Source organism: Falco naumanni, chromosome 7 (genome assembly GCF_017639655.2).
Source record: "Falco naumanni isolate bFalNau1 chromosome 7, bFalNau1.pat, whole genome shotgun sequence".
Taxonomy (NCBI): domain Eukaryota; kingdom Metazoa; phylum Chordata; class Aves; order Falconiformes; family Falconidae; genus Falco; species Falco naumanni.
Window position 1 is genome coordinate 3,184,380 of NC_054060.1, and position 22,964 is coordinate 3,207,343.

At 66.1% G+C, this 22,964-nt stretch overlaps 1 protein-coding gene across 4 annotated transcripts; it reads left to right on the forward strand.

The window, feature by feature from the left end:
- Nucleotides 1–2,379: 2,379 nt before the first annotated feature.
- FURIN (furin, paired basic amino acid cleaving enzyme) lies at nucleotides 2,380–22,015 on the forward strand. Of its 4 annotated transcripts, none has more exons than XM_040601487.1 (16): nucleotides 2,380–2,587; nucleotides 7,528–7,908; nucleotides 13,206–13,304; nucleotides 13,980–14,075; nucleotides 14,661–14,789; nucleotides 15,049–15,125; nucleotides 15,492–15,580; nucleotides 15,824–15,996; nucleotides 16,955–17,167; nucleotides 17,500–17,600; nucleotides 17,735–17,838; nucleotides 18,027–18,144; nucleotides 19,111–19,290; nucleotides 19,397–19,521; nucleotides 19,926–20,042; nucleotides 20,117–22,015. In XM_040601487.1, exons 2-16 carry the CDS (start codon nucleotides 7,729–7,731, stop codon nucleotides 20,683–20,685), a joined length of 2,370 nt encoding a protein of 789 aa, XP_040457421.1. In that variant the 5' UTR covers nucleotides 2,380–2,587; nucleotides 7,528–7,728; the 3' UTR covers nucleotides 20,686–22,015. The 4 variants fall into 4 exon arrangements, with proteins under 4 accessions (XP_040457421.1, XP_040457420.1, XP_040457422.1 ...); XM_040601486.1 differs by lacking the exon at nucleotides 2,380–2,587 and adding an exon at nucleotides 5,212–5,426; XM_040601488.1 differs by lacking the exon at nucleotides 2,380–2,587 and adding an exon at nucleotides 7,158–7,247.
- The last annotated feature ends 949 nt before the right edge of the window (nucleotides 22,016–22,964 follow it).

Below are 22,964 nucleotides of genomic sequence, written 5' to 3' on the forward strand. Positions count from 1 at the left end.
CCGGGAGACAGGGCTGCTTCTGGTGCAGCAGGGCCCTCCCACCATGCTGTGACATGGGGCTGGGGGAACCCCTGAGCTTCCCCTTGGCACTGCTGAGGTGATGGTGGTGGCGTGTATGTCAGGAAGGGTGAGGGCTGTGCCTGCTTTGTGGCAGGCACGAGGGGTTTTCTGTAAGTGGGTGGGTGCTGCCTGCATCAGTACACGTCAGCCTCGGAGGGGTGTGAGGTTTCGCTGGGGAAAGTTGAGGGCAGAGCCTGGAGCGATTGGCCCGCGTGAGTTGCCCCTGCTCTGGCATCCAGCCGCAGAAGATAAAACTTCTTTTGAAGTTGGGCAAAATTGGGTCACAACCCACCGCAGCCACGTCTGCCATCCTGTGTGCCTTCTCAAAAGGAAGGAAGAGGTTTTATCTTCCAGGAAGTCTGTTTGCTGGCACCCTGCGGCAGGGGGATTTGGGAAGCAGAGGGGCCAGAGCCATGCTTTAACCCTGCCCTGCCAGGTGCCTGCCCTGCCTGTGCCGGAGCTGCCTGCCCTCGCTGGCACAGCTGCCCTCGTGGCCGTGTCACAGAGGCCACGTGGGTCAAGGCCAGTGCCGCACATGGCAGCCAGGAAACCCCAAAGCAAGCTTGCTTTTCCAGTTGAGACAGTGCTGCAGCATGATCCCAAAGGAAGTGCAGGGAGGGAATTCTTTTCCTTTCAACATCCTTGGTTCTGGGCTGGGAGATGTCGCCCCAGGAGGATCTCATTCGGGAAGGGCAGACCCAGTACTGCCCCTCGTTGGGTCCCAGCGGTGGCTGCAGAGCCCGAGGCTGGCACGAAGGCAGGCTCCTTCCTAGGGGACTCTCCTCTCGCCCCAGCACAGGGACAATCCTGCCGGGCTGCAGGTGGTGGGGTGGCTGTCCCAGACATGGCGGGTCGTGTGGACCAAGCCCCTCACAGCACTGGCTGGCTGTGCCCAGCTGTCCTGGGCTCAGCCCTTGCTGTGGCACTGGTTGACAGCTCTCCCTGCAGCGCCCTCCACAACTGTCCCCCACAACCCCGGTTCTGCCCCAGGCAGAGCTGTGGGCTCCCTCCGGGCCCCCCCTGCTTCAGTGTGTCGTTGCAGCAGCTGGAGGAGCCAGGACAGCCCTGTTGGAGCTGTGCAGGGAGGAGGGATGGGGTGTGTGGCAGGACCCTGGTGCTGTGGGGCTCCTTTGGTGCCCTGTAGCTTGTGGTTTGCCTTGACAACTGAGGCATTAGTAGCTTTATAATCCTACAGCAACTGCAGGTCCCAGCCTTACTCAGGAATGAGCAAGAGCTCATTTGTGTTTCTGGCCTTTATGCCCAGGTGGCAATTAGAGCTCCCGCTGTGTGTTCGATCATCTGATGAGATACTAATCTTGAGGGTTATCACAGTGTGTTCCCACCTAGTGAGTCCTGTGCCACCATGGCAAGGAGCAAGCTTTGACAGGGGACTCGGTGAAACAATTAGACACACCAGTTAAAGGAAAGCTTGGGAATTGCACACAAAGCACCTAATGTCCTGTTCAGGTGAAGCAAAAATAAAGACCTCGGCAAACAGGGAAATGCTTTCGCAGCCTGGCTCAGTTCTGTGACCGCAGGCATTGGAGGCTGTGGTGAAAGGCAGCCCTTGGCCTGCGACGTGTCTTCTCAGCCCTGTGTCCCCCCGAGAGGCACAGCCAGGCTGGAGAAGCCAAATGCCAGCATTGCCCCTCGAGCTGGTGCTGCGGGAGCCATGGGGGGACCCAGCCCCGTAGGCGGGGGTGCAGGAGGTCTCCCCAGGCAGTTTGCGGGGCTGAGTCCCCCGTTCCCAGGGCGGTGCGAGGCTGACTGGTGGGAGAAGTCCAGAGCACGACCAGTGCCCAGCACAGGCCAGCCTGCTCCCTGCTGCTCTGCCAGCTTGCTGGTGAAAACCTGTGCCGGACAGGCTTCGGGCTAGACTGGTGTGCTCGTATCTGTCAGGACCCCCCTCCCTGCCCCATCGAAGGCCACGGGCAATTGGGGCTTTTCCTGAAGGGCCACCGGTGGGCTCTCTACCCTGGTGTTCCCTGCACACGCGTGCTTGTGTCACTTGTGTGAAGCCCCCCAGCTGCTGCAGGCCCCATACGGTGCTGGGGCCGGGCTAAGGTGTCCCTGTACCTGCAGAGCTGCAGTCACAGGGGGCCAGGCGACGGCAGGGTGTGACGCCGCAGCCCAGAGCAGGGGCAGTGCTGTGGCAGGCCCTGGGTCAATACCTTGGCAGCGTTACAGCTGCTGATGACAAAGTCAGAGGCAGATAAAGTTACAGAACCACCCCGAGCTGCTGCTGTTTGTGTCTGCAGCTGTACCGCAGGGCAAGGTCAGGCTGTTTGGGCTGAGTCTTGAGTCCCCTGTGTGTGACCGCAGCGAGATGTTGTGTCTGGGAGTGTGGCCATGAACAGAGCCTCCGGGGCCGGCGGGACCCTGCGGAGCGCAGCTCCTGGCTGGGCTGCGGCAGTCCTGGCACTGGGGCCTTCCCGGGAGCCTGCCGGTACCGTCCAGTGGTGAGGAGAGGGGCTGGAGAGATTCCAGGGAAAGGGGACAGCAACCGGAGCGTCAGGAGAGGGTACAGGTGGGTGAAGGGAAGGGGGCTGGGGAAACGTTCGCAGCACAGCAAAGGGGCTGCAGGCTCACCCCTGCCTGCGCCAGCACCAGGGCAGGTTGCTGCGCTCCAGGTAAACATTAAGTTACTGGTTTAGTCCCTCTGGCTGTCCCCTGCCTGCCATTGCTGCCCCTTATTTGATTTTCTCCACTGTTTGAGGGCCCTCTGCCCTTCCGCTGCTGGTTCCCCACTCACCGGTCTGTCGCAGGGCAGTGGCACTGCTGCAGTCCTGCTGCAACCCCGAGCCCCCCCCAGCCTGGGGGTGCCTGCAGGCAGGGGTGCAGCCCCATTGCCACTCTGCCTCCCAGAAAGCTTGGGCAGATGGGCAGTTGCATCACTGTAGGAGCTTGTGCAATCTCTGCAACCCGAAAGCCAAAAATTGACCTGATTTTTCCATGAAAGTAGGTTTCTATTGATTGCGTGTGCTGTCAGGCCATGCTGCATCGTGTGCTTGGTGCAAAGGAGCACGGGGGGGTGTCTCCCCCCTGGCCCTGGTGAGCAGGGTGCCTACAGCATGGGCTCCAGGGAATGTTACAGGACATCACCTGGCTAGGAATGCCTTGTGGGGAGCTGCTGGCTGGCTTGCAGCAGCGCGCTGCCGGTGTGCCGGGAGTTGCTGCATGGGGCAGCTTGCTCTTGGCCACTGCCCGGGAGCATGCTGATGCCTCCAGGACAGCTGAATGTCCAAGGGATGGTTCGTGGTTGTGGGAGACATGGCTGCTGTAGCTGCTTAACCTCCTTGCTGCCCCACAGGCAGAGGCTGACGAAAGGGATGCCAGGCAGCCCTGTAAGGTGTGGGGGGCACAGCAGGCAGCCCTGCTCCTTGCTCTGTCGGCCCTTGGCCCCGGGGCACTGCTGGGCAGGCAGATCCTGATCATGTCCCTGGCTTTGTGCCACGAGCCGGGTGCTCCCAGGTTACAGGCGTTGTCTTTGGCAGGTGTGCGGGGTCAGCGTGCGGGTCCAAAGCCAGTAATTTATGTAAGAGAGATGTTCTTCCTGCCCGCCTCCCCTGCGGCACCGAGATAAGCCCCGTGGTAACAAGGGCCCTTTGTCAGCTTTTCTCCCGAGGGTGACATGTCACTGGGGCCAGGTGCAACAGCTTGTCACCTGTGGGGACACAGCCGCCAGCGCCTAAATGAGGCACCCAAAGATAAGGTGTGTGGGTGGGGGGAGGCAGCCTGCCCACCACCCTCTCTCCCACCACGGGGCCAGCGTCTGGCTCAGGACCTGCCCCCAGCGTGGGTCCCCGCCATATAACTGCGGGGTGCTCCCGGCTGGACTGTGCATCCGATGCTGGCCTGGGGACGACTCCCGACCAGGCTGCGGTGGTCTGGGGGTGAGTGCCATGTGTCTGTGGGGTACCGGGGTCCCCCACCCCAGGCTGCCTGGTGGGACCATGCTCCCAGAGGGTGGTCGTGGGGTACTGCAGCCCCTGTGGCTAGTGGTCTTCAGCAGCAGCTCTCGGGCCGCCGCTGGGGTCAGTGGCTGCCCCTGGGGCGGTGCAGCAGCCAGGTGTCCGCCCTGCAGAACTAACCCACTTTAGAAGAGAAACCTGCCCTGTGCCAGATTTTCTGGGCTGTTCTCAGCATCTCAGTTACCAAGGTGACTGTTTCCTGTGCGATTGCTAATGCTTCATGATCTTGATCATGATATCCGAGTGACTTCCTTTCCTCTGTAAGGAGCCGGAGGACCCGCTCCTGCCCGGGGCTGCCCAGAGCCCTGCTGGGGTGTGGAGAATTCAGGTCAGTTTGGGTTCTGCTGCTTTTGCTTTTTGCGCTTGACCCGGCTCTTGCGTTGCTCTTGATGTGGTCCCACACACGCGACGGCCAAGAGCATGTCGTTCTTCACAAATGACCGAAGCCGAGATGAGCCGCAATTCACTTCTCACCTTTTCTCCTTGGTGAAAACCTCTCTCCTGCAACCTGAAACTGGGCTGATGGATTTTCCTTGTGTTGCTGCTCTCCAGACAGTTTTCCATCAGGCTGCCGGCCCCTGGGACCGAGCCCCCACAACATGGGACTTTGCGGGAAGGCCAGTGCTGTTCCCGTTTGCCTGCTTGAGGGACCCCCTGCTCCGGTGGCTGCCGGGGCTGGAACGGGCCGGTGTGGGCAGGTTTGTGCCTGGCCACCCCGTGTCGCAGTGACCCCGTGTGTGCCATGCCGGGCGCGCGGGAACGCGAGACGGGGCGTCTTCTGAGTGCCCGTCTCTGTGGGTGCCCTCGCACCCCTGGTCGCTGCCCGGGACCGCGGGCGTCTGGGATCTCTCGGGGCAGATCCGGGGCTCCCGCTCGCACTGGCACGGGTAGGCACCGGCAGCCCCATGCTGGGACGGGGAAGGCGGCGCTGAGCCCCGGGCCGTGCCCGGTGCCGCTGGGGGGGTGTCCCCAGACGGGGGCGAGCGGTGCGCCGGAGGGTGCCGTGCCGGCGGCCGGGCGCTGCGGCGGGCGCGGAGCTGGCGGCGGCGGCGGCGGCGGCGGGGCGGGCGGGGCGGGCGGCGGTGACGGCATCCGGCGGCGCCCGGCGGAGCGGCGGCCGTGCCGCGCCGTGCCGGGCTGCGCCGGGCCGAGCGGAGCCGGGCAGGGCCGAGCGGGGCCGGTCGGTCGGTGCGGGGCCGGTCGGCGCGGGGCGGGGCGGCGGGCGGCGCTGACAGCTGCTCGGCGTAAACAAGCGGCCCCGCCGGCCGCCCCGGCCGCCCCTGCCTGGGCCGGGCCCGGCTCCGGGGCGGGCGCTCCGGGCGCCCCGCGGCGTGACGCGGCGTCGCCGCCAGACGGGCCCGGCCGCCGGCGGGACGGGAGCGGGCAGGCCGCGCGGTAAGGGCGCGGGCGCGGCGGCGGGGACGCGGCCGGGGACGGGTTCGCCCCGCCGGCGCCGGCGGTTTGACAGCTGGGGCGGCCCCGGCCGGGCGGGGACCCCAGGCGGGGGCGGCCGGTGGCGCCGCGGGCCGGGCCGCCCCGGTAGCGGGGGAGGCTGTCCGGCGACACCGGGGCCGGCCCGGCGGGGGGAGCGGGCGGGGTCCGCGCTCCGGGGCCGGCGGGGCCGCGGCCGCCGCGGGGAGCCGGGGGCGAGAAGGGAGCCGGGGCCTGGTGCCGCAGCACCCTCGGGGCTGCCCCCCGGCCCTGCCACTGGAGCCCCGGTGCCTGTGGGCACCGGGCAGGGGCCTGGCCGGCTGCTGCCCGCGCCTGCTGGGTGCCACGGGCGGTGCGGGGCCGAGGGCTCGCCGGTCCCCGCTGCAGCCCACCGTGCGGGCTGGCCTGCAGCCGCCCGGGCTGCCCCGTGCCTCGCCTTCCTCCCCCTCCTCCTCCCGGGGGTCAGCAGGCAGCACCGGGTGTGCGGCCGGGCCGAGCAGGGAGCCAGCTGGCCCGGGGAGGGCCAGGCCCGGCACCCCCCGGCCGGGGCCGGCCATAGCGCTGGCCCCTCGTGGAGCGGGCATTGCCGGGCAGCGGGGCGGCTGCCGGCTTGGGCACGGCGAGGCAGAGGCAGCTGCCAGCCCAGGGACCTGTGGAGGGGCGAGGTGCTGGCACACAGGCCAGCCGTGGCAGTGTCCCCTTGTGCCCTGCTGTTGCTCCCTCCACTCTTGCAGCAGCTTTTCCCCCTTCCCTGGGGGCTCAGGACCCTTTCCCGCAGGAAACTGGGCCCTGGCAGGACTGGGCTCCCATCCAGCCTCCGGCGGGTGCAGAATTTGGGACGTCGGGGCTCCCGGTGTCCCAGCAGGGTGGCCAGGCCCACAGCTGGCCGAGGTCTGGTCAATGAGGGATAGCCACAGCATGCCTGAATCGCGGCACTGTCTGTGCTGCAGCCTGCGGTGAGGGCTCCGGTGGCTGCCAGGAGCTGCTCTCCTCCCCTGGCAGCACCGCAGGCTCCCTGCTCGCCGGAGGGGGATGGGGCTCCTCTGGGCAGTGCTGGCTCTCACCTTTCCTGCTGTCTCTGAAACACGACCAGATACTTCAGGGTCTCTGCGGAGCTCCGCGCATGTTGCTCGCACCGGCGCCATCGTGTCGCGGGCGCCTCTGACCTGGGTGCATCAGTCCCAGCCCTGCTCCCCACCTGCCTTCCCCCCTTCTTGTGTTTTCCCTCCGACACGGTGTGAGCTGTCCACAGGCATCCCTGGGTGCGGGTCCCTGGGTGCGCACTGGAGGTGACGGTGTGCCTCTTTTCCTAGTCCCTGTGCCGGTTTCCTTTCAGTTGTGAAGATGAGTCACACCGGTGTCACCATGTTGTGCTCTGGAGGAAGGGCAGAGCTGAGTTGTTGAGGGTGACAGGCAGCTCGGTGCTTGACACTGCTACCGGGCACTGCCTGGTCGCTCGCTCACTGTGGAGGTGCTGGGCCCAGGGGCTACCCAGAGAGCAAGGGCTCTCCCTGCCTTTCTTCCTCCCAGTCTCTTGTTTAGCTGGGGTTCCTCGCACAGCATCTGGGGGCATCTCACCAGGTTTCCGCTTGGGACTGGAGAGACAGGATTCCCATCCCAATTGTTCCCAGCTCCATACCCAGGCAGGCCCGTGCCGGTTGGAGAAGGGGCTCTTGTCCGCTGCAGAGCATGGCGGCAGGAGGCACGGCTGCCCTCGCCTTGCCTCTTCCCTCCTTTGGTGCTCTTCTTCCCTCCCAGTTTGTTTCACGTGTTTGTAAGCCCAGTGTAAGTACACATTGGGCAACAGGCAACGTAAACAGTGGCTCTGTGCTGGAAGCAGGAGCACGGCAGGGGCAGGCATGCCAGGGCACCCTGCGGGGCCAGCTGCTGCTGTGGCTCCTGGGGGCCCCAGGTCACATCTGGCTGTCCATGAGCCACGGTGGGCAGCGCGTGCTGTGTGCCGAGGCCCCGGTGGCAGAGCCGCAGCTTGGTCTGGCAGAGCCTGTGCTCCCTGGGTTTGAAGAGAGGCACCGCGGGGCCTGACCGCTCTTCCGTCTCTCTGCAGATCGTGCTGCTGTCCTGGACGGTCTGTTCCTGCTGCCTCTGGCCCAGCTGCTGCGGGCTCGGCCCCATGCTTGCGTGGGCTGAGCAGGGACCAGCGGGGCAGAGAGGCCGGCGCTCCTCGGGGTGCTGACGCGGGGAGGCTGCTGGACCCGCCGCTCCTGGGACCCTCCTGCTCCCCAGCTAGAGGAACCCCGATATTCTGATGGATCTGAGGCCCTGCTCGCTGCTCCTGCTCTGGACTCTGGTGGTTGCCCTCGCTCTCCTGGCCCAGGAGGTGCTGGCCCAGCATATTTACACCAACACCTGGGCTGTGCTCATCCCCGCAGGGCCCCAGGAGGCTGACAGAGTGGCCAGGAAGCATGGATTCCTCAACCTGGGCCCGGTAAGTCCTCTGCTTCCCTGTCCTCGTGGAAGCAGCATCCTCTGCCACAGTCTGGATGGGCGCTGGGCTCAGCCCTGGAGCCAGCTCGGGGGCTGCTCTCTCTGGCAGCAGGGCGACTGTGTTCGTGCCCGTTCACTGAAGCCTTACAGCATGTGCTGTGTTGACTGAAGGGTGGTAATTAGCTGGATGGAGACAGGGCCTCTCCTCACCAATGGGATGGTCTGGTGGCATGGCATGATAGGACAGGGCGCACTGCCTGCTGGAGGGGGAAGAAGGAAAAGCCCATCCTAGTGTGAAAAAATTGGGAGTGCTGTGCGTTGGTAGAGGAGGGGAGGGCTCCGTGTTCACGGTGGTGCTCCCTGCTGCAAGCTGCCCCACTGCAGCACATCCTTGGCTCAGCTGGGGAGGCAACAGCACCTCCTGGGTGTCCCCAGAGCAGGTGGTCTGACAGCAGCCACGTGTCCTGGGCCCTAAACAGAAGGTGTCAGCAGGTTCCCACTGCTCTTTGCTTTGTCTGCCCTCATCCAGGGATGGGACAGCACACGTGGCTGTGTTGGGACCATTGCCTCCCTCCTGACGGTGGGGTGGGGAGAATGGGGTGACAATGAAGGAACCGGGACCCCTTGTGTTCCCTGCAATCCTGGCTGTTCCCAGCCTTGTCCCCAGCGGGAGGAGCTCCCCAGTGCTGTCCTCCCGGCAGCCTTGGCAGAGCCCAGCTGCCCTGTGCTCCAGGCCCCAGGCAGCTGGCTCTGCTTTCCCTGGCTGGCTGTGGGCTGTGCCCTCGCTGGTAGCCAGAGTGCTCCCAGGTCTGACTCTCGTAGCGGTGGTGTGAAAGCTGAGAGCCACCGGGGGGTGGCCAGGCTCCTGCTTGCCAGCGCGGTGCTGCAGGCAAGACATGTCTCTGTTGGCACACCACGTCTTGCAGGCCAGCACTTCTTGATGCCACCGTTGTAGTGTGATGCCACTGCCCCGTGCTCTCGGCACAGGCTGATCTGTGGGGCTTTTCTTCACCCTGTGCCACGGGCAGGGCTCTGGCCTCTGCGCTGGTGGCAGGTGGGGACTTTGCCGATGGAGCTGGCACCAGCACAGCTGTTGTGATCACAGAGGGGGCCAAGGGGATCCCATGGGAGTGGTTGCAGCCGGGCTGGCCCAGAGGAATGCCCCCCCACAGGCATGGGGAGCAGGACCAGCGCTGCTCCAGCAAGGTGAGGCTGGTACTGGCAGAGCAGAGCCCATGTGGCTCTGCCAGCCCTGGCTGGGCTGTCGGCATGCCTGGGGGTCTGTTGCCCCGACAGCAGGATGCTGCTGCCGGGCTGAGCTGGCTCTCCGGGAAGGAAGCAAGGAGCAAAATCCCAGAGGAAATTGCACAACTCATGGCTGCGGTGTCAGGACCTCGCTGAGAGCAGCTGCCGCGAGCCATGGCGGGCGGGGAAGGTGGCTGCTGCTGGAACCAGTGGGTGCCTTGTCCTGCCACCCAAAATGAGCCCTGCATGGGGCTGGGGGTGTGCAGGGCTCTGGGGACAGGGAGCCCTGAGTCTTCCAGGGCTTGTGCTGGAAGAGGGAACTCTGGGGGGGCTGGGGCCAGGTGTGGGGGCAATGGGGTGGCCTCATATAGGTGCTGTTTGGGTGGAAATGTCTTAGAGCCAATGTCGGGGCAGAGGATGTGTCAGGCCAGGGCTGCTGCCATGCAGAGGGGACTGGGAGAGTGGCCCAGGATGCGTCCCATGGGCCAGGTCTGTGCCAAGACGCCTGGGAGCAGGGACAGGGCTGAGGTGCCATCATCCTGCTCCTGACAGCGTTTCCCGCTGTGCTGTGGTGCAGAGCCCCGTGGCCCAGGCCTGTTTGGGGTCCGTCCCTGGAGCTGTGGAGGCTCTGCACCAGCTCTGCCCAGCAGTGCTCACCTTCTACCCATGCTATTTGTTCTGCTGCCAGAGGCTGGCATCTCTGCCCCGGGCTCTCCCAGCCCACGGCAGAGCAGCGGTGAGGCAGCACCTGCAGGCAGTGCCCCGTGGGCTGTGGCAGCTTGGGCTGCGGCAGGAGCTGCTGGTCTGGGCATGTTTTCTCCCGTTCTGGAGCCTGTCCCAGTGTCTGTGCTGTGGGATGAAGCTTGGCTGGCCCGGGTAGCCCGCTCCCACAGAGGGGCCATGGTGGCCCAGTGGGAAAAGCAGGGCTGGAAGGAGCTGGGCTTTCCCTCCTGGGAGGTTTCTGAGCTGCTGTTCCTGGGGGTGCGTGCCGCTGGGACAGGATGCGGCAGCCAAGCTGGAAGGGGGGGAGCTGGGTGCTTCTGGCAGTACCCCAGTGTGAGGCCCCCAGGGTCCTTATCTGAGAGGAGCCTGGCCTCAGCATGGGCTCTGGACACTGTCCTCAGAGGCGTGCTGTCCTGGCGTACTCCCCGCTCCACCACTGCCTGCGGAGCGGGGCAGGCGGGCAGGCCCCTGGGCCAGCGGTGCCTCCAGCAGAGAGATGCCAGGACCCGCGTCTGATGCCAGCAGCCTTGAAGGGGACCCAAAGGACAGCGTGGGGCGGGCGGGGGTCAGAGGGGAGGGATAGATGCAGCAGTGAGGCGGGAGCACAGCGGTTCATGCTGTTGGGGCTGGTGCAGAGGAGGGGGCACAGCCGGGGAAGGGCCCAGCTGCTGGTGCCAGCCTTGGGCTGCGCTGGCAGGACGGCAGTGCCAGCCCGGGGAGGGGTGAGCGCTCCCACCTCCCATACCGCTGGGCTGCTGGTCCCCGCTAGCCCCCACTGCCACCCGGCTTGTCACCCTGCTCCCAGGGACGCAGGTGGGAGCACGGGCAGCCTGCTGGCCGTGGGGCTGGCTGAAGTGGCTGGGGCAGGAGCAATGGGCTGGCACTGCTCTCCGTGGGATCAGCGCCGCCTGCCCTGGAGACGCACGGGGCTGGAGGGGCAGCTCTGCCCTTGCTGAGGACAGGGACTGTGGGGATTAGGGTGGAAGCGTGTGGGCTGGCTGGCTGCTGGATGCCACCACAGTGTCTGTGCAGACCTAATCCAGTCGGATGACCAGACAGAGCCATGATGTACGTGCAGGAACAATCAGGGCTCTGTCCTTACCCCCGGAGGGGGTGACGGGGTGTTGGGGGAGGGTGGCTAGCTTTCCCCTCTGCCAGCCCAGTGCAGAGGCTTTTCTCCTCAGAACCTCCCCAAATGCTCCGAGCTACCGGGCATCCCAGGCTGTTCTGGGGGGATGCAGTGTGCCACAGGGAACAGGCCCAGATCTGTCCCCAGTGGCTTTGGTGGTGCTGGAGGTACGATGCTGCTGTAACAGGCAGGACTGCAGCTCTGCAGCTGGCTGTGCCAGGGCTCCAGCTGCCTGCCCGTGCCCTCAGGGAAGGGGTGTAGAGCTGCAGGCCAAGTCCTGGCCTTTCCTTCACCAGCCCAGGGCAGGAACAGTGCCCAGCTGCCACTGGCACCACAGGGTGCAGCCCCACATCACAAGCACCACGTCCTGGGGAGCCGGCACGGTCTGTGGCTTCCCTGGATAACACCAGCTGGCGCAGCATGGGGTTGATTTGCCCACTGCACTGTCCCCCACTGCAAGCTTGCTCCCCACCATGGCCCAAAGTCTGGGGGACACACACAGAAAGGAGTGAGGTTCTGAGCTGGCAGCCAGGGGCTTTGCCTGCCCCTTTCCTGGGGCCTGGTGTGTGCTGGCATGATGTGAGCACCAGACTGCCCTGGCGATGGAGCCATGGACACAAGTCCTGACCCTGGTGCTGGGCTCCTGCTGTCTTGGGCTGCCATGAGTCAGGTCTGTTCCCTTTCCTGCCCACGGAGCAGCTGGTGCACGGGGGGCTGCGCTGTGGGGGGAGCACTGCGGAGCAGAGCGATTCCTTTTGGCAGGTGGGGGCTTAGCCTGCTGGTACACGGTGCTCCTTGAGCAGCGGTGGTGCAGGCCCGGCTCCAGGTGCTGGGATGTGTTTCCCTTCACCCCGAAGCTCCCCTGTGCTCCAGAGGGTAAGTGCACGACTTGGGGAGCTGCAGCCCAGATTTGCTGCCCTGGGGCTGAGGGTGCTGCTCTGCCGGGTGCACCTTTCCTCCCCTGCTCAGCCTTGGATGCTGTGTGGCTGGCCAGGGTGGCAGCACATCTGCAGAGCTTTAATAAGCTTGTGGGGGTTCGTTAGCTGCAATCAAACTGTTTTGCGGCAGCCTGGGGAGGCAGAGGGTGAGATGTCCTCCCCCTCGTGTTTGTTCCTGCAGCCCTTGCACCCAGCCCCCCAGGTGACGGCACAGCCTGGGCAGCTGGATCCTGCCCATGGTCACTGCCCAGCCTCTGTGGCTTCCAGGGAGACGGGGTGGGCACTTGGCCCCTTCTCCCCTGCCCAGGCAGGCTGCTGGGCTGGGGACCCTGGGTGGCAGGGGTGGGACCACCACGACCCAGCCAGCCTCTGGGATCTGCGGGAGCGGGTAAGGAAATAACAGCACTGTAGGGGGTCTGGGTGGATGCTGGCCGCCTGGCCCAGCTGGGCTGTGCTGGAGTCTTGTCGTGCCCCTGCCCAGGCTGGGCTGTCCCGGCGTGCGTGGGAGCTGAGCAGGGCTTAGCGCAGCGTGGCGCCTCGGCTCGGGGCTGTCCCCAGCTGGGGTCGGACGCCTGCGTTCCCCACCTCGCCTTGCTCAGCTGGAGCTGGCTGTGCCCCGAGGTAGAGACCAGCGCCGGGTGGGTGCTCCGGTGGGGTGCTGGCCTGGGGCACACGGGGAGCAGGGCTCTGCTAGCAGCCTGTCCGCAGGGGCAGAGGCTGGCTCAGACCCTCCCTGCTCTGGCTGGGGCTGCCTGGGGAGCAGGGCTGCAGGCTGCCCGGGACCCTCCTGCACCAGTAGCAGGGGGTGCTGGTTGACTCCAGAAGAGGAGCGGTGGGTTTGGCACCTGAGGTTGGTGCCTCTCCCAGGCTGGCTCCAAAAGGCCTGTCCCTCTCTGCCACCTGCAGCAGTGGAGTGGGCTGTGGCCGGGGAGCTTGGCGCTGCTGCCTGGGACCACCCTGCCAGGGCAGCAGCTTTGTTGGATAATTTGAGACTTAGTGCCATGCAGGGACCCACAGGAGGTTGAGGTGGGCAGAGGCTGTGGTGTTGTGGCCCCAGGGTCTCCCCAGCTGCCTTGTCACCAGCTGCTGCAGCCTCTCACAGGAGGTCCTGCCCTGTGCACCCAGACACAAGCCCCACCAACCGCTCCAGAGTGGGGGCCCAGTCTGCCCATGGCAGCCCTGGGGCTCGGGATTGCAGGTGCGGAGATGGGGAACTGTGGAGATGGGGCTCTCAAGTCCATCCTGCTCCTTTCTCTGTTGCAGATCTTTGGCGACTATTACCACTTTCGGCACAGCGGCGTGGTGAAGCGTTCCCTCTCGCCCCACCAGCCCTGGCACAGCCGTTTGGCCAGGGAACCGCAGGTACCTGCAGCAGGGGGGCCTTGCCCGCCATGCGTGGGGGGCCTGGCTTTGGGCCTGGGCACTTCGCACTGGCATGTGAGCCGGTGCTGGGCACAGGATGGAGCTGAGCTGCCTTGAACCGTCCCTGGCGTTGAGGCCCTTGGCAGAGCCGAGTGGGAGCCCAGCACGTGGCCGGCAGGGGCAGGGGGTCAGTGGAGCCAGCGGGCGCCATGCTGCTGTGGGCCCAGGGCACGGGGCGGCCTGCGCTCCCTGGAGGGTTCTCAGCCCTCGTACATGGGACAAGGTGCGCAAGGGCAATGCCAGCAGTGCCAGATCGCTGTGTGGCAGGGCTGCCGTGATCTCTGTCCCCTGGCGCTGGCCCAGGGGCCTGGCAGGCTGGCAGCAGAGCTGGGTGTGCAGCGTGTCACAGCGGCTGGCAGGCCTTTGGCAGCCCGCTGCTCGGCAGAGCTCTGTGCTGTGACCTGCCCGCTCCGCTGGAGCGCAGCCTGTCGCGGGACACCCTGGCCAGGAGGGATGGTCTGGGTGCTGCTGTAGCTCTGGGGGGGTCAGATACTCTGCCAGCCCAGGGCTGGCTGTGAGCTCCCCAGGGAGAGCCCCTCTGGGCAGGCTGCTGGCTGTGGGGCAGGGGGTCTGGGGAGCTGCTGGCATGGGCATGAGATGCTTCTCTGTCCCCAGGTACAGTGGCTGGAGCAGCAGGTGGCAAAGCGCAGGACCAAGCGAGACATTTTCATGGAGCCCACAGACCCCAAGTTCCCGCAGCAGTGGTATCTGGTGAGTGCAGGGCAGGGGCTGCACGCTGCCGGGCAAGGAGGGAGCCATGCAGCCACAATAGCGGGTGTGAGTTCTGGGGACGCAGACGTGGCAGCCAAGGCACTGCTGCCAGCCAGTCTGGCAGGGAGGAGGAGGAAGAGGAGGAAGGCCTGAGGCAGCCACCTGGTGCTGTGTGTCGGGGGGCACCCCAGGGAAGAGACCATGCTCGCGGAGCTGCAGCTCCCTGCTGGGTCGCTGGCAGGGCTGGGGAGAGCCCAGGGCTGGACTAGGGGGGAGCAGCCCCTTGCCGGGCCCAGAAGCGGGGTCTGTGCCTGTCTGCATCATCGAGCTCAGGCAGAGCCGTGTCTGTGGGGCCCAAGCACAGCCTGCGGCTCGGTCTCATTTCCGAGTGGCCCTCCCGGCTGGCTGTGCCCAGCCCTCTGCGCCCAGGTCCCCGGGGGCTTCCTCATTCCCATGTCACAGCAGAGCAGGGTGAAGGCTGCCTCTTGCCCTCCTGTAAGCCAGGGCTGGGAGGGGTCCAGGCACACCCCCGCTGCAGTGCCAGCAGCTGGGTGCAGCTCCTATTGCGAGGGCTTCTCTTGGCAGTACAACACCAACCAGCGGGACCTGAATGTGCGTCAGGCCTGGGAGCAGGGCTACACGGGCAAGGGTATCGTGGTTTCCATCCTGGATGACGGCATCGAGAAGAACCACCCTGACCTGGAGGGCAACTACGTAAGTGTGAGGCAATGCTGCAGGACATTGTGCCACGCGAGCCTGTTCGGGTGGCTGTGGCCACTCAGAGCGGCCCCGTTGCTGCATGGTGGAGGGCCTGTGCCTGCTGTGGCGGGACATGGAGGAAAGCGACGTAGTTGTGGAGCCTTCCCCCCTGCTCAGCTCTGCCTCAGGAGCATGGAGCACAGGTGTGGCCCCAGGATTGGTGGGGCTCAGTGGCCAAGGTGGACAGTCTCTAACTGCCAGATCTGTCTTCCAGGATCCAGGGGCGAGCTTTGATGTCAACGACCAGGACCCAGACCCACAGCCCCGCTACACGCAGATGAATGACAACAGGTGAGGCAGGAGGTAGAGGCAAGTGTGGCAGAGCCCAGCTATGGCAGGGTTTCAGCGGCAGTGCCATCCCTCATGGACGGCAGGAGCATGCACGGGTGGTGGCACATCTTTGCCCCATGGAGAAACCCCCTGACATCCTTTCTGATATGAGCAGCATCCTCTGGGGCTGCCCGGTGCCAGCGCAGGCCATTCAGTCCCCCCTGCCCTGGAGCAGAAGGGTAGACAGAGGAGCCCTGCAGGGCTTTTTGTCAGCTCTCTGGTTTGGGAGGGATGGGAAGCAGCTCAGGTGCTGGTTGCTGCAGCCAGTGCCCAGCCCTGTGCCCCTTGCACCCCATCCAAGCATGCTTGGTCCTGTTTTGACTGCAGACACGGCACACGCTGCGCTGGGGAGGTTGCTGCTGTGGCAAACAATGGAATCTGTGGTGTTGGTGTGGCTTACAACGCCAGGATCGGAGGTGGGTGCCACCCTGCCCTGTGCCGAGAGCAAAGCCTGTGCTGGGCTCCGCGGGTGCCTCATGGCCGGAGGAGTGGGCTGTGCCCGGGGATCTCGGCGCTGCTGGCCAGGGCAGCCCTGTGATGGCTCGTGGCACAGGGTGGCAGCAGTGGATGGAGGGCTTTCGCCAGCGGCACCGCTGCCCTGAGGTGCGCGGCCACCCTGCCCCGTCCGGTCGCCCGTGACGTCTGCTCTCTGGCCCTAGGCGTGCGCATGCTGGATGGGGAGGTGACTGATGCTGTGGAGGCCCATTCCCTGGGCCTCAATCCCAACCACATCCACATCTACAGTGCCAGCTGGGGCCCCGAGGATGACGGCAAGACTGTGGATGGCCCGGCCCGGCTGGCAGAGGAGGCTTTCTTCCGAGGGGTCAGCCAGGTGAGCAGGAGAGTTTGCCAGGGGAGCGTCAGCTGAGCTCCTGCCCCTTCCCCCAGGTCTCCCTTGCTCTGCCTGCCTTGGTTGTTGTCCCAGCCCTCCCGGGATGAGCTGTCTTCCAGCCTATCTCCAGGATCAGGCTTTGTTGGTTTTTCCAGTTCTTCTTGTGTGATGGCCCTGAGTCAGGGCTCCTCCCGTGCGTGCGGGATGCTTCTCACACCTTTCTGAGCAGCCCCATGCTCCCAGCTGAGAGCTCCTGTGCAGCCCCGTGCCAGGATGGTCTCTCCCTGCTCTCTGAAGCCCTGTGCTGGTTCCTGCCTGGTTTCACACCAGCCACTTGCCCTTGCTTCCTCCGCCTGTCTTTCCCCTGCTGTCCCCGTGTGCTGTTGGTGCAGCAGCCCGCATGGTTAGCTGTGCCCCATGTTCCACCTGGGATTCCCTGCGTGGAGAGACGCATGTGCCGTGCAAGGCATGCTGCAAACCCACCCCACTGTGCCACGCCAGCTCTGTCACAAACACAGCGAGTGGAGCTGTGGCTTTTGGGTACCGCGCCGCCGGTTGGGGCTGCTCTGCTGAGCTCCCGCAGCGCTGCCAGGCGGCTGCAAATCCCACACAGGCAGAGTCAGCCTGGGTGATTTCCAAGCAGAAAAAGGCATCGGTTCTTGGAAGGCCCTTCTGCCACCCAGTGCCTTACACGGTGGGGCAGCCCCCGTAGCCTCTGCAGAGGTGCTCTGTAGGCGTGGTGGTGGTGAGGGATGCAGCACTGCGTGCCCTGGCCAGTGGGCTGTGACCAGTGGTGTCCCTCAGTGTCCCAGCTGCATCTGCTCGGTCTTTCCCACTCAGGCTGCAAGAACCCTGGGGCCAGCACCATCTGCTTGTCCCCAGCTCCAGCCTGGGGCTTCCTGCCCTGTGGCAGCGTGGGTGACACCGGCGCTGGCCCTCACCCTGCCTCTGTTGCTAGGGCCGAGGGGGGCTGGGCTCCATCTTCGTCTGGGCATCTGGGAACGGGGGCCGCGAACACGACAGCTGCAACTGTGACGGTTACACCAACAGCATCTACACGCTGTCCATCAGCAGCACCACGCAGTATGGTAACGTGCCCTGGTACAGCGAGGCCTGCTCCTCCACCCTCGCCACCACCTACAGCAGCGGCAACCAGAACGAGAAGCAGATTGTGAGTCGGGGCTGCGGTGTCTGCAGGCGCAGGGCTCGTGGGGGTGGGATGTGCCGCAAGCTGCATCTGCCCTGGGCATCCCTCTGGGGACCGAGTGGGATGTGGTGCTGGGGGCAGGGCTGGCCCCGCTGTGCCGTGCTGCTGCCTGCCAGGTTGCTCCCAGGACTGCAGTCTCGTGAGCTGAGGGTTTCTGGAGCTCATGAGCTGCCCCAGGAGTGGTGGCTCTGCCTCGCCTCCCGCAGCCCTTGTGGGGACACAAGTCCCCAAGACCCCTCCATCCTGGACATGGCTGGTGCCCACAGCACCTCTTACCCCAGCACTCCTCCTCGCAGGTGACAACTGACCTCAGACAGAAATGCACCGAATCACACACAGGGACATCGGCCTCGGCGCCCCTGGCCGCTGGCATCATCGCCCTCGCCCTGGAAGCCAAGTAAGGGCAGGCACGGAGCAGGGCTGGGCTGGGGGCGGCCGTGCAAGCCCCACAAGGCAGCAATGCCTGGGCACGGACCTGCCTGGGGCTGGCAGGACCCGACGCTGGTGCCTGAGCCCTGTGTCTCCCTGCAGCAAGAACCTGACATGGCGGGACATGCAGCACCTGGTGGTGCAGACGTCGAAGCCGGCTCACCTCAACGCCAATGACTGGGTCACCAACGGCGTCGGCCGCAAAGGTACTGGGGTGCCAGGGATGGACCAGGGACCCCCATTCCTGCAGGCACTGCTAAGCTGAGGGTGCTGGGGCACAGCACCCTGGGGGGCAAAGGAAGCAGGAGGCCCCGGTGGGCTGCACAGCGTGGCCGGGCACACGTCCCCTGCCAGGGACCCCTGGGAGCAGCACTGATCCCATCTCTGTCCACAGTCAGCCACTCCTATGGCTATGGCCTGCTGGACGCGGGGGCCATGGTGAGCCTGGCCAAGAACTGGACCACGGTGGGACCTCAGAGGAAATGCGTCATCGACATCCTCACGGAGCCAAAGTAAGGGCTGCTGAGCCCAGGAGGGCATCGCCCAGCGTCCTACCCACGCATGGCCCCACACAGGAGCACAAGCACCTCTGGTTCCAGGGCGGGGAGTGGGGAGGGTCTCCAGGGCTGAGCTGCCCCCAGGACCCCAGACCATCCTCCTGTGAGAGCCTGGGGAGAGTTGGGGAAGGTGCCTTCCAGCCATCCAGTGCTGAGGTCGACTGCTGAGCTTGCCTGCTCCTGCTGGGGCCGGGCTGGGCGCAGCGGGGGTGCGGACGGGCTGGGGCACTGCGGTTTGGGAGCTGCCGGCACAGTCATCCCCAGACAGAGGGGCTTTTCAGGGGTCAGACAGAAGCTCCTTTTAGTCCCGCTTGGCTGCCCCTGCCACAGCGCAACATGTGCCGAGTCTCGTGTGCGGCCGGGGTGCTCCCTGGGGGCTCTCGGGGAGGTGGAGGGGGGCATCCCTGGGCATGGATGGAGCCACAGTCTGTGCCTGCTGCCCTGCTGCAGTCCCCCGGGACCTGCCCCTGCCCATCCTGAGCGGGCAGTCCTTGTGACCAGTGTCCTGTGCTGGCACCAGGGCTGGCGCTGCGGGGCGGGGGGGCAGCTGCATACAAGCACCGGGATGGGATGTCTGTGCCCGTCCCATCCCTCCCTGGCCGCGCCGTGCAGGGTGTAGCTGGCCCAGCGGCGGGTGAAGAAAGGGCCCATTCAGGGCTGGCATGGAGCAGCGGCTGGGGAGGCGGCACCGGGCAGCGCGTGCTCGGCAGGGAACTGGGGCAGCCCCGTCTGCTGCCTGCACCCATCTGGGGATGGAGAGGAGGCACTGCCAGCTGCTGCGGGATCGATTCTCACTCCAGCTGCCCTGGGGCACAGCACCCAGTTCCTAGGGCAGCCGCAAAGCGCCGCGGTGGGGTCCAAGGCACCCTGTCACGTGCCCCCCAGGCTGGAACAGGGCTCACTGTTGCCTGTCCTCGGCAGGGACATTGGGAAGCGCCTGGAGGTGCGGCGGAAGGTGGACGCCTGCCTGGGGAAAGCCAACTACATCAGCCGGCTGGAGCACGCGCAGGCCAGGCTGACGCTGTCCTACAACCGGCGGGGGGACTTGGCCATCCACCTGGTCAGTCCCATGGGCACCCGCTCCACCCTCCTGGCTGCCAGGTAGGTGCCAGGCTGCAGGGCGCCCCGGGGTGGCCCCCGGGCTGGGCTGGCACGAGGGTGGATTTGCGCGATGCTGGCACTCACCTCTCGCCCCCTCCTCACCCAGGCCTCACGACTTCTCGGCTGATGGCTTCAATGACTGGGCCTTCATGACAACGCACTCGTGGGACGAGGACCCCTCTGGGGAATGGGTGCTGGAGATCGAGAACACCAGTGATGCCAACAACTATGGTAGGGCTGGGCCAGCCTCACCCCCACTGCTGCTTCCCTCCAAGCCCAGGGTGGCCTGGAGCAGTATGGGCACCCACATTCCCCCGAGCTGAGGGGCTGGTGACACCTCTGATACTCTGTAGTGACCTGGCTGGGGAGAGGCTGGAGCTGGGCACATGGGGTGGGGACGCAGCTGCTCTGGAGAGGTGGGGGCCTGGGGCAGCAGGTGCCCCTTGTGCCAGCCGGCCTGGCCCACTGTCCCATGGGCAGCCCTGCACTGGGGGTGCTCTTCCAGGTGGTGGGCACAGCCCCCCTGTCCCCTGACAGCCCGTGGAGGGGGGACCAGTGCCCCTCCCTGTGCCTGTCCCAAGCGCAGGTGGTCCGGCGGGCACGGTGGTGGTCCCTCACCCCATGTGTTGTTGCAGGCACGCTGACCAAGTTCACGCTTGTGCTGTACGGGACAGCCACCGACTCCCCCAGCCTTTCCAACCAGCTGGAGAGCAGCGGCTGCAAGACGCTGACCCCCAGCCAGACCTGCGTGGGTGAGTGTGGGGCGGGACGGGGGTGCAGGGCGCAGGCGGCCCCCCAGCCCGTGCTGACCCTGCCTTTCCCGCAGTCTGTGAGGAGGGGTACTACCTGCACCAGAAGAGCTGCCTGAAGCGCTGCCCTCCCGGCTTCGCGCCTGGCGTCCAGAACACACACTACAACCTGGAGAACAGCGTGGAGCCCATCGCGCCCCACCTCTGCCTGCCCTGCCACCCCTCCTGCGCCACCTGCGCGGGGCCCGGCCCCAACCAGTGCCTGACCTGCCCCGCGCACTCCCACTTCAGCAGCCTGGACCTCTCCTGCTCCCACCAGACACAGAGCAGCCGTGCATCCCCTGCCCTGGCAGACAGCGAGGGGCTGGCCGAGGCCCCTTCTCCAGCCAACCTGCCGGTCCTCATTGCCAGCCTCAGCTGTGTCCTCATCGTTGTCATCTTTGTCACTGTCTTTCTGGTGCTGCAGGCACGCTCAGGCTTCAGCCTGCGGGGCGTGAAGGTCTATGCCCTGGACAGCGGGATCATCTCCTACAAGGGGCTCCCCTCCGACATCTGGCAGGAGGAGGGCCCCTCCGAGTCGGACGGTGAGGAGTACGAGGCCCACAGCGAGAGGACTGCCTTCATCAGAGACCAAAGTGCCCTTTGATGAGCCCTCCCGCCCCTCCCTCCTCCCTGCCCAGCACCGCAGGGCCGGGGCAGGCGAGGCCGAGGGGCCCCGGACTCTGTCCCTGTCCCCCTCCCGCACCGCAGCCGCCCGGGGCTCCCTACCTACCGGCACCGTCCCTCAGCCCCGGCCTGGGCTGCCGGGCACGGCCCTGCTGGCACCGTCCCCAGCTCAGCACCGTCCCAGTCTTGCACCATCTCTCTTCGCCCCGCGTCCATCCTGCACCCCACGCTGGGGTGTTTGATGGCAGCAGGACCCCAGGCGCTCACTGGCCCTGCGCTGGCAGCTGTGTCCGCTGCCTGAGGTGGGCAGCTGCTGCTGGGGGTCATGTCAGTCCCCCAGGGGGGAGTGCGTGGGGTCCCTGGCTTGTCATTGCTCAGGCTGGGCTGGCCAGGGCAGGGGGGGCTCTGCCCCACCAGAGCTGAGCCCAGCCCGCGGCATGGCGTCCCCCTGCCCCTGCCGCTCATGGCACGGCCGGGCCTCTGCCTGCCTCCCTGGCTCGGCCCGCTGCCTCCTGGCTCCCCGCCACCTCCCGAGGGCCTGTCCGCCTCCACCCGTGCCCTTCAACAGCAATAATGGCCAGGCCTCAGCCTCTGCTGCCTGCTTGCCTGCTGCCTGCCCATCCTGCCGCAGCTGCTGCCTGCAGTGCAGACGGGCCCCCCCCGCACCGGAGAGCGTGGGGCCGGGCAGCGCCTTCCCCGTGCCCAAGGCTCAGCCCCCCCAGCGTGGGCAGGGACCCCTCGCACAGAGCCCATGCTGCGGGGCTGCCCCGGCCCCTCGTGCTGTGCCCCTGGCCAGGGCTGTGCGTGCTGCTGGCAGGGGCAGTGGGGCAGCGCCCGTGTCTGCGCTGCCCGGCTCTGCCTGCACCCTGCCTGTGCTGGGCAGAGCCTGGTGTCCCTGCAGCCTCGGCCCCCAGAGCGCCCCTGCCCCCCGACGTGCCTTGCCCCCACTTGGTGACAATCCGTTCTGCTCCCCGCCGGAGCCCCCTCCCAGTGCCGCCTGCCCTCACTGCCCCTGCCCCATGGGCTGGGGGCCGGTGCCACGAGCCCCTTCACCGTCCGTTGCCGCACACCGGGGCCGTGGCACGGGCTTCTGCCCACCCTGTGCCAGCACCAGCCCCGGCCCGCCACGGACGGAGCTGCCGGCCGGGGGCCACAGGACTATTTTTCTATAATAACTTTTTGGTGCACAGTAATTTTTTCTTGTAATTTAATCAGCCGGGAGCTGCCTCCTGAGCCTGTTTTTAATTTAATGGATGTGGATATAACGCTAGAGAGACTGAGTTATTAAATGTTCAGAACTATGCAAACCAGCTCCGCTGCCTGTGCTCTGTGCCCCAGCCAGGAGGGTGCCAGGCTGGGGGTCGCCACCCCGTGCTGCAGCCCCCCGTGGGGTGTCTGGATCTGCTCTGCAGCCACAGGAGGGGGCCTGGGGTCCTGCCTGCAGCTGGAGGGGAGCATCTTGCTGGGGGGCGTGCTTGCTGTGCAGGCAGGGAGCCCTGCTGCTGGCTGCTGCCAGAGCGCAGCTGCAGCCCTAGGTCCAGCTGCAGCCCCCGGACAGGACAGAGAAGCCCCCTGTCCCACCCCACAAGAGGTAAAGCACCCCCAGAGCCGTGGGCTGCCCTGCCCAGGTCGTGGGTGCTGTGCAGGGGCTGCTGGTTGGGGACTCGGCACCCAGGCGGGGACTGGCCCCTTCACCTGGGCGTTGAGAAGCAGCTGCTCTTTGGTAATGCAGAGAGAGGAGCTAATTCGGGAACCGGCTGCAGCGCATGGAGGTGGCTGGGGGGGGGCAAAAGCCTGGGGAACTTGCACGCCTGTCCCACAGCGCGTGGGCTGAGCCCCTCCACAGCAGCCTGGGGACCAGCTGGGCTCACACGCGGCAGCCCCCGTGTCCAGCACCACCCTGCAGCAGCAACACGATGCCCGCAGGGCAGCCCTAGGATGGGGATGGCCGGGCTGGACACAGGACCCTCTCATGCCCTAGCCAAGTTCCAGGCAGAGCCCACCCCAGCCCCCCTGAGCCCCCCATGGGGTCCCAGCCCCCAGGAGGACGTGTTGGGGCTGTGCTTACTCTCTCAGAAGCAGCACCTCTCTGCAGAGCTCCTCAGCCTCGCTGCACCCGTGGCTGCGGTGGCTTCCTGTGGTCAGGGGCGAGTTCCTCGAGGTGTGGTGGCAACTGCAGGCGCTGCTCAGCCCGCTCGGCCTTCTCTCATGAGGTGGGGGCAGGGACAGATCCCGGCCACCCCTGGGTGGAGGGCTGCG

Excerpts from the sequence above, each read along its gene's own strand:
- FURIN (XM_040601485.1), top strand. The coding sequence starts at position 11,839 with ATGTGTTTCCCTTCACCCCGAAGCTCCCCTGTGCTCCAGAGGGTAAGT. Across the intron at positions 14,790-15,048 it reads CTGACCTGGAGGGCAACTAC|GATCCAGGGGCGAGCTTTGA; the intron begins GTAAGTGTGAGG and ends TCTGTCTTCCAG. Across the intron at positions 15,126-15,491 it reads ACGCAGATGAATGACAACAG|ACACGGCACACGCTGCGCTG; the intron begins GTGAGGCAGGAG and ends TTTTGACTGCAG.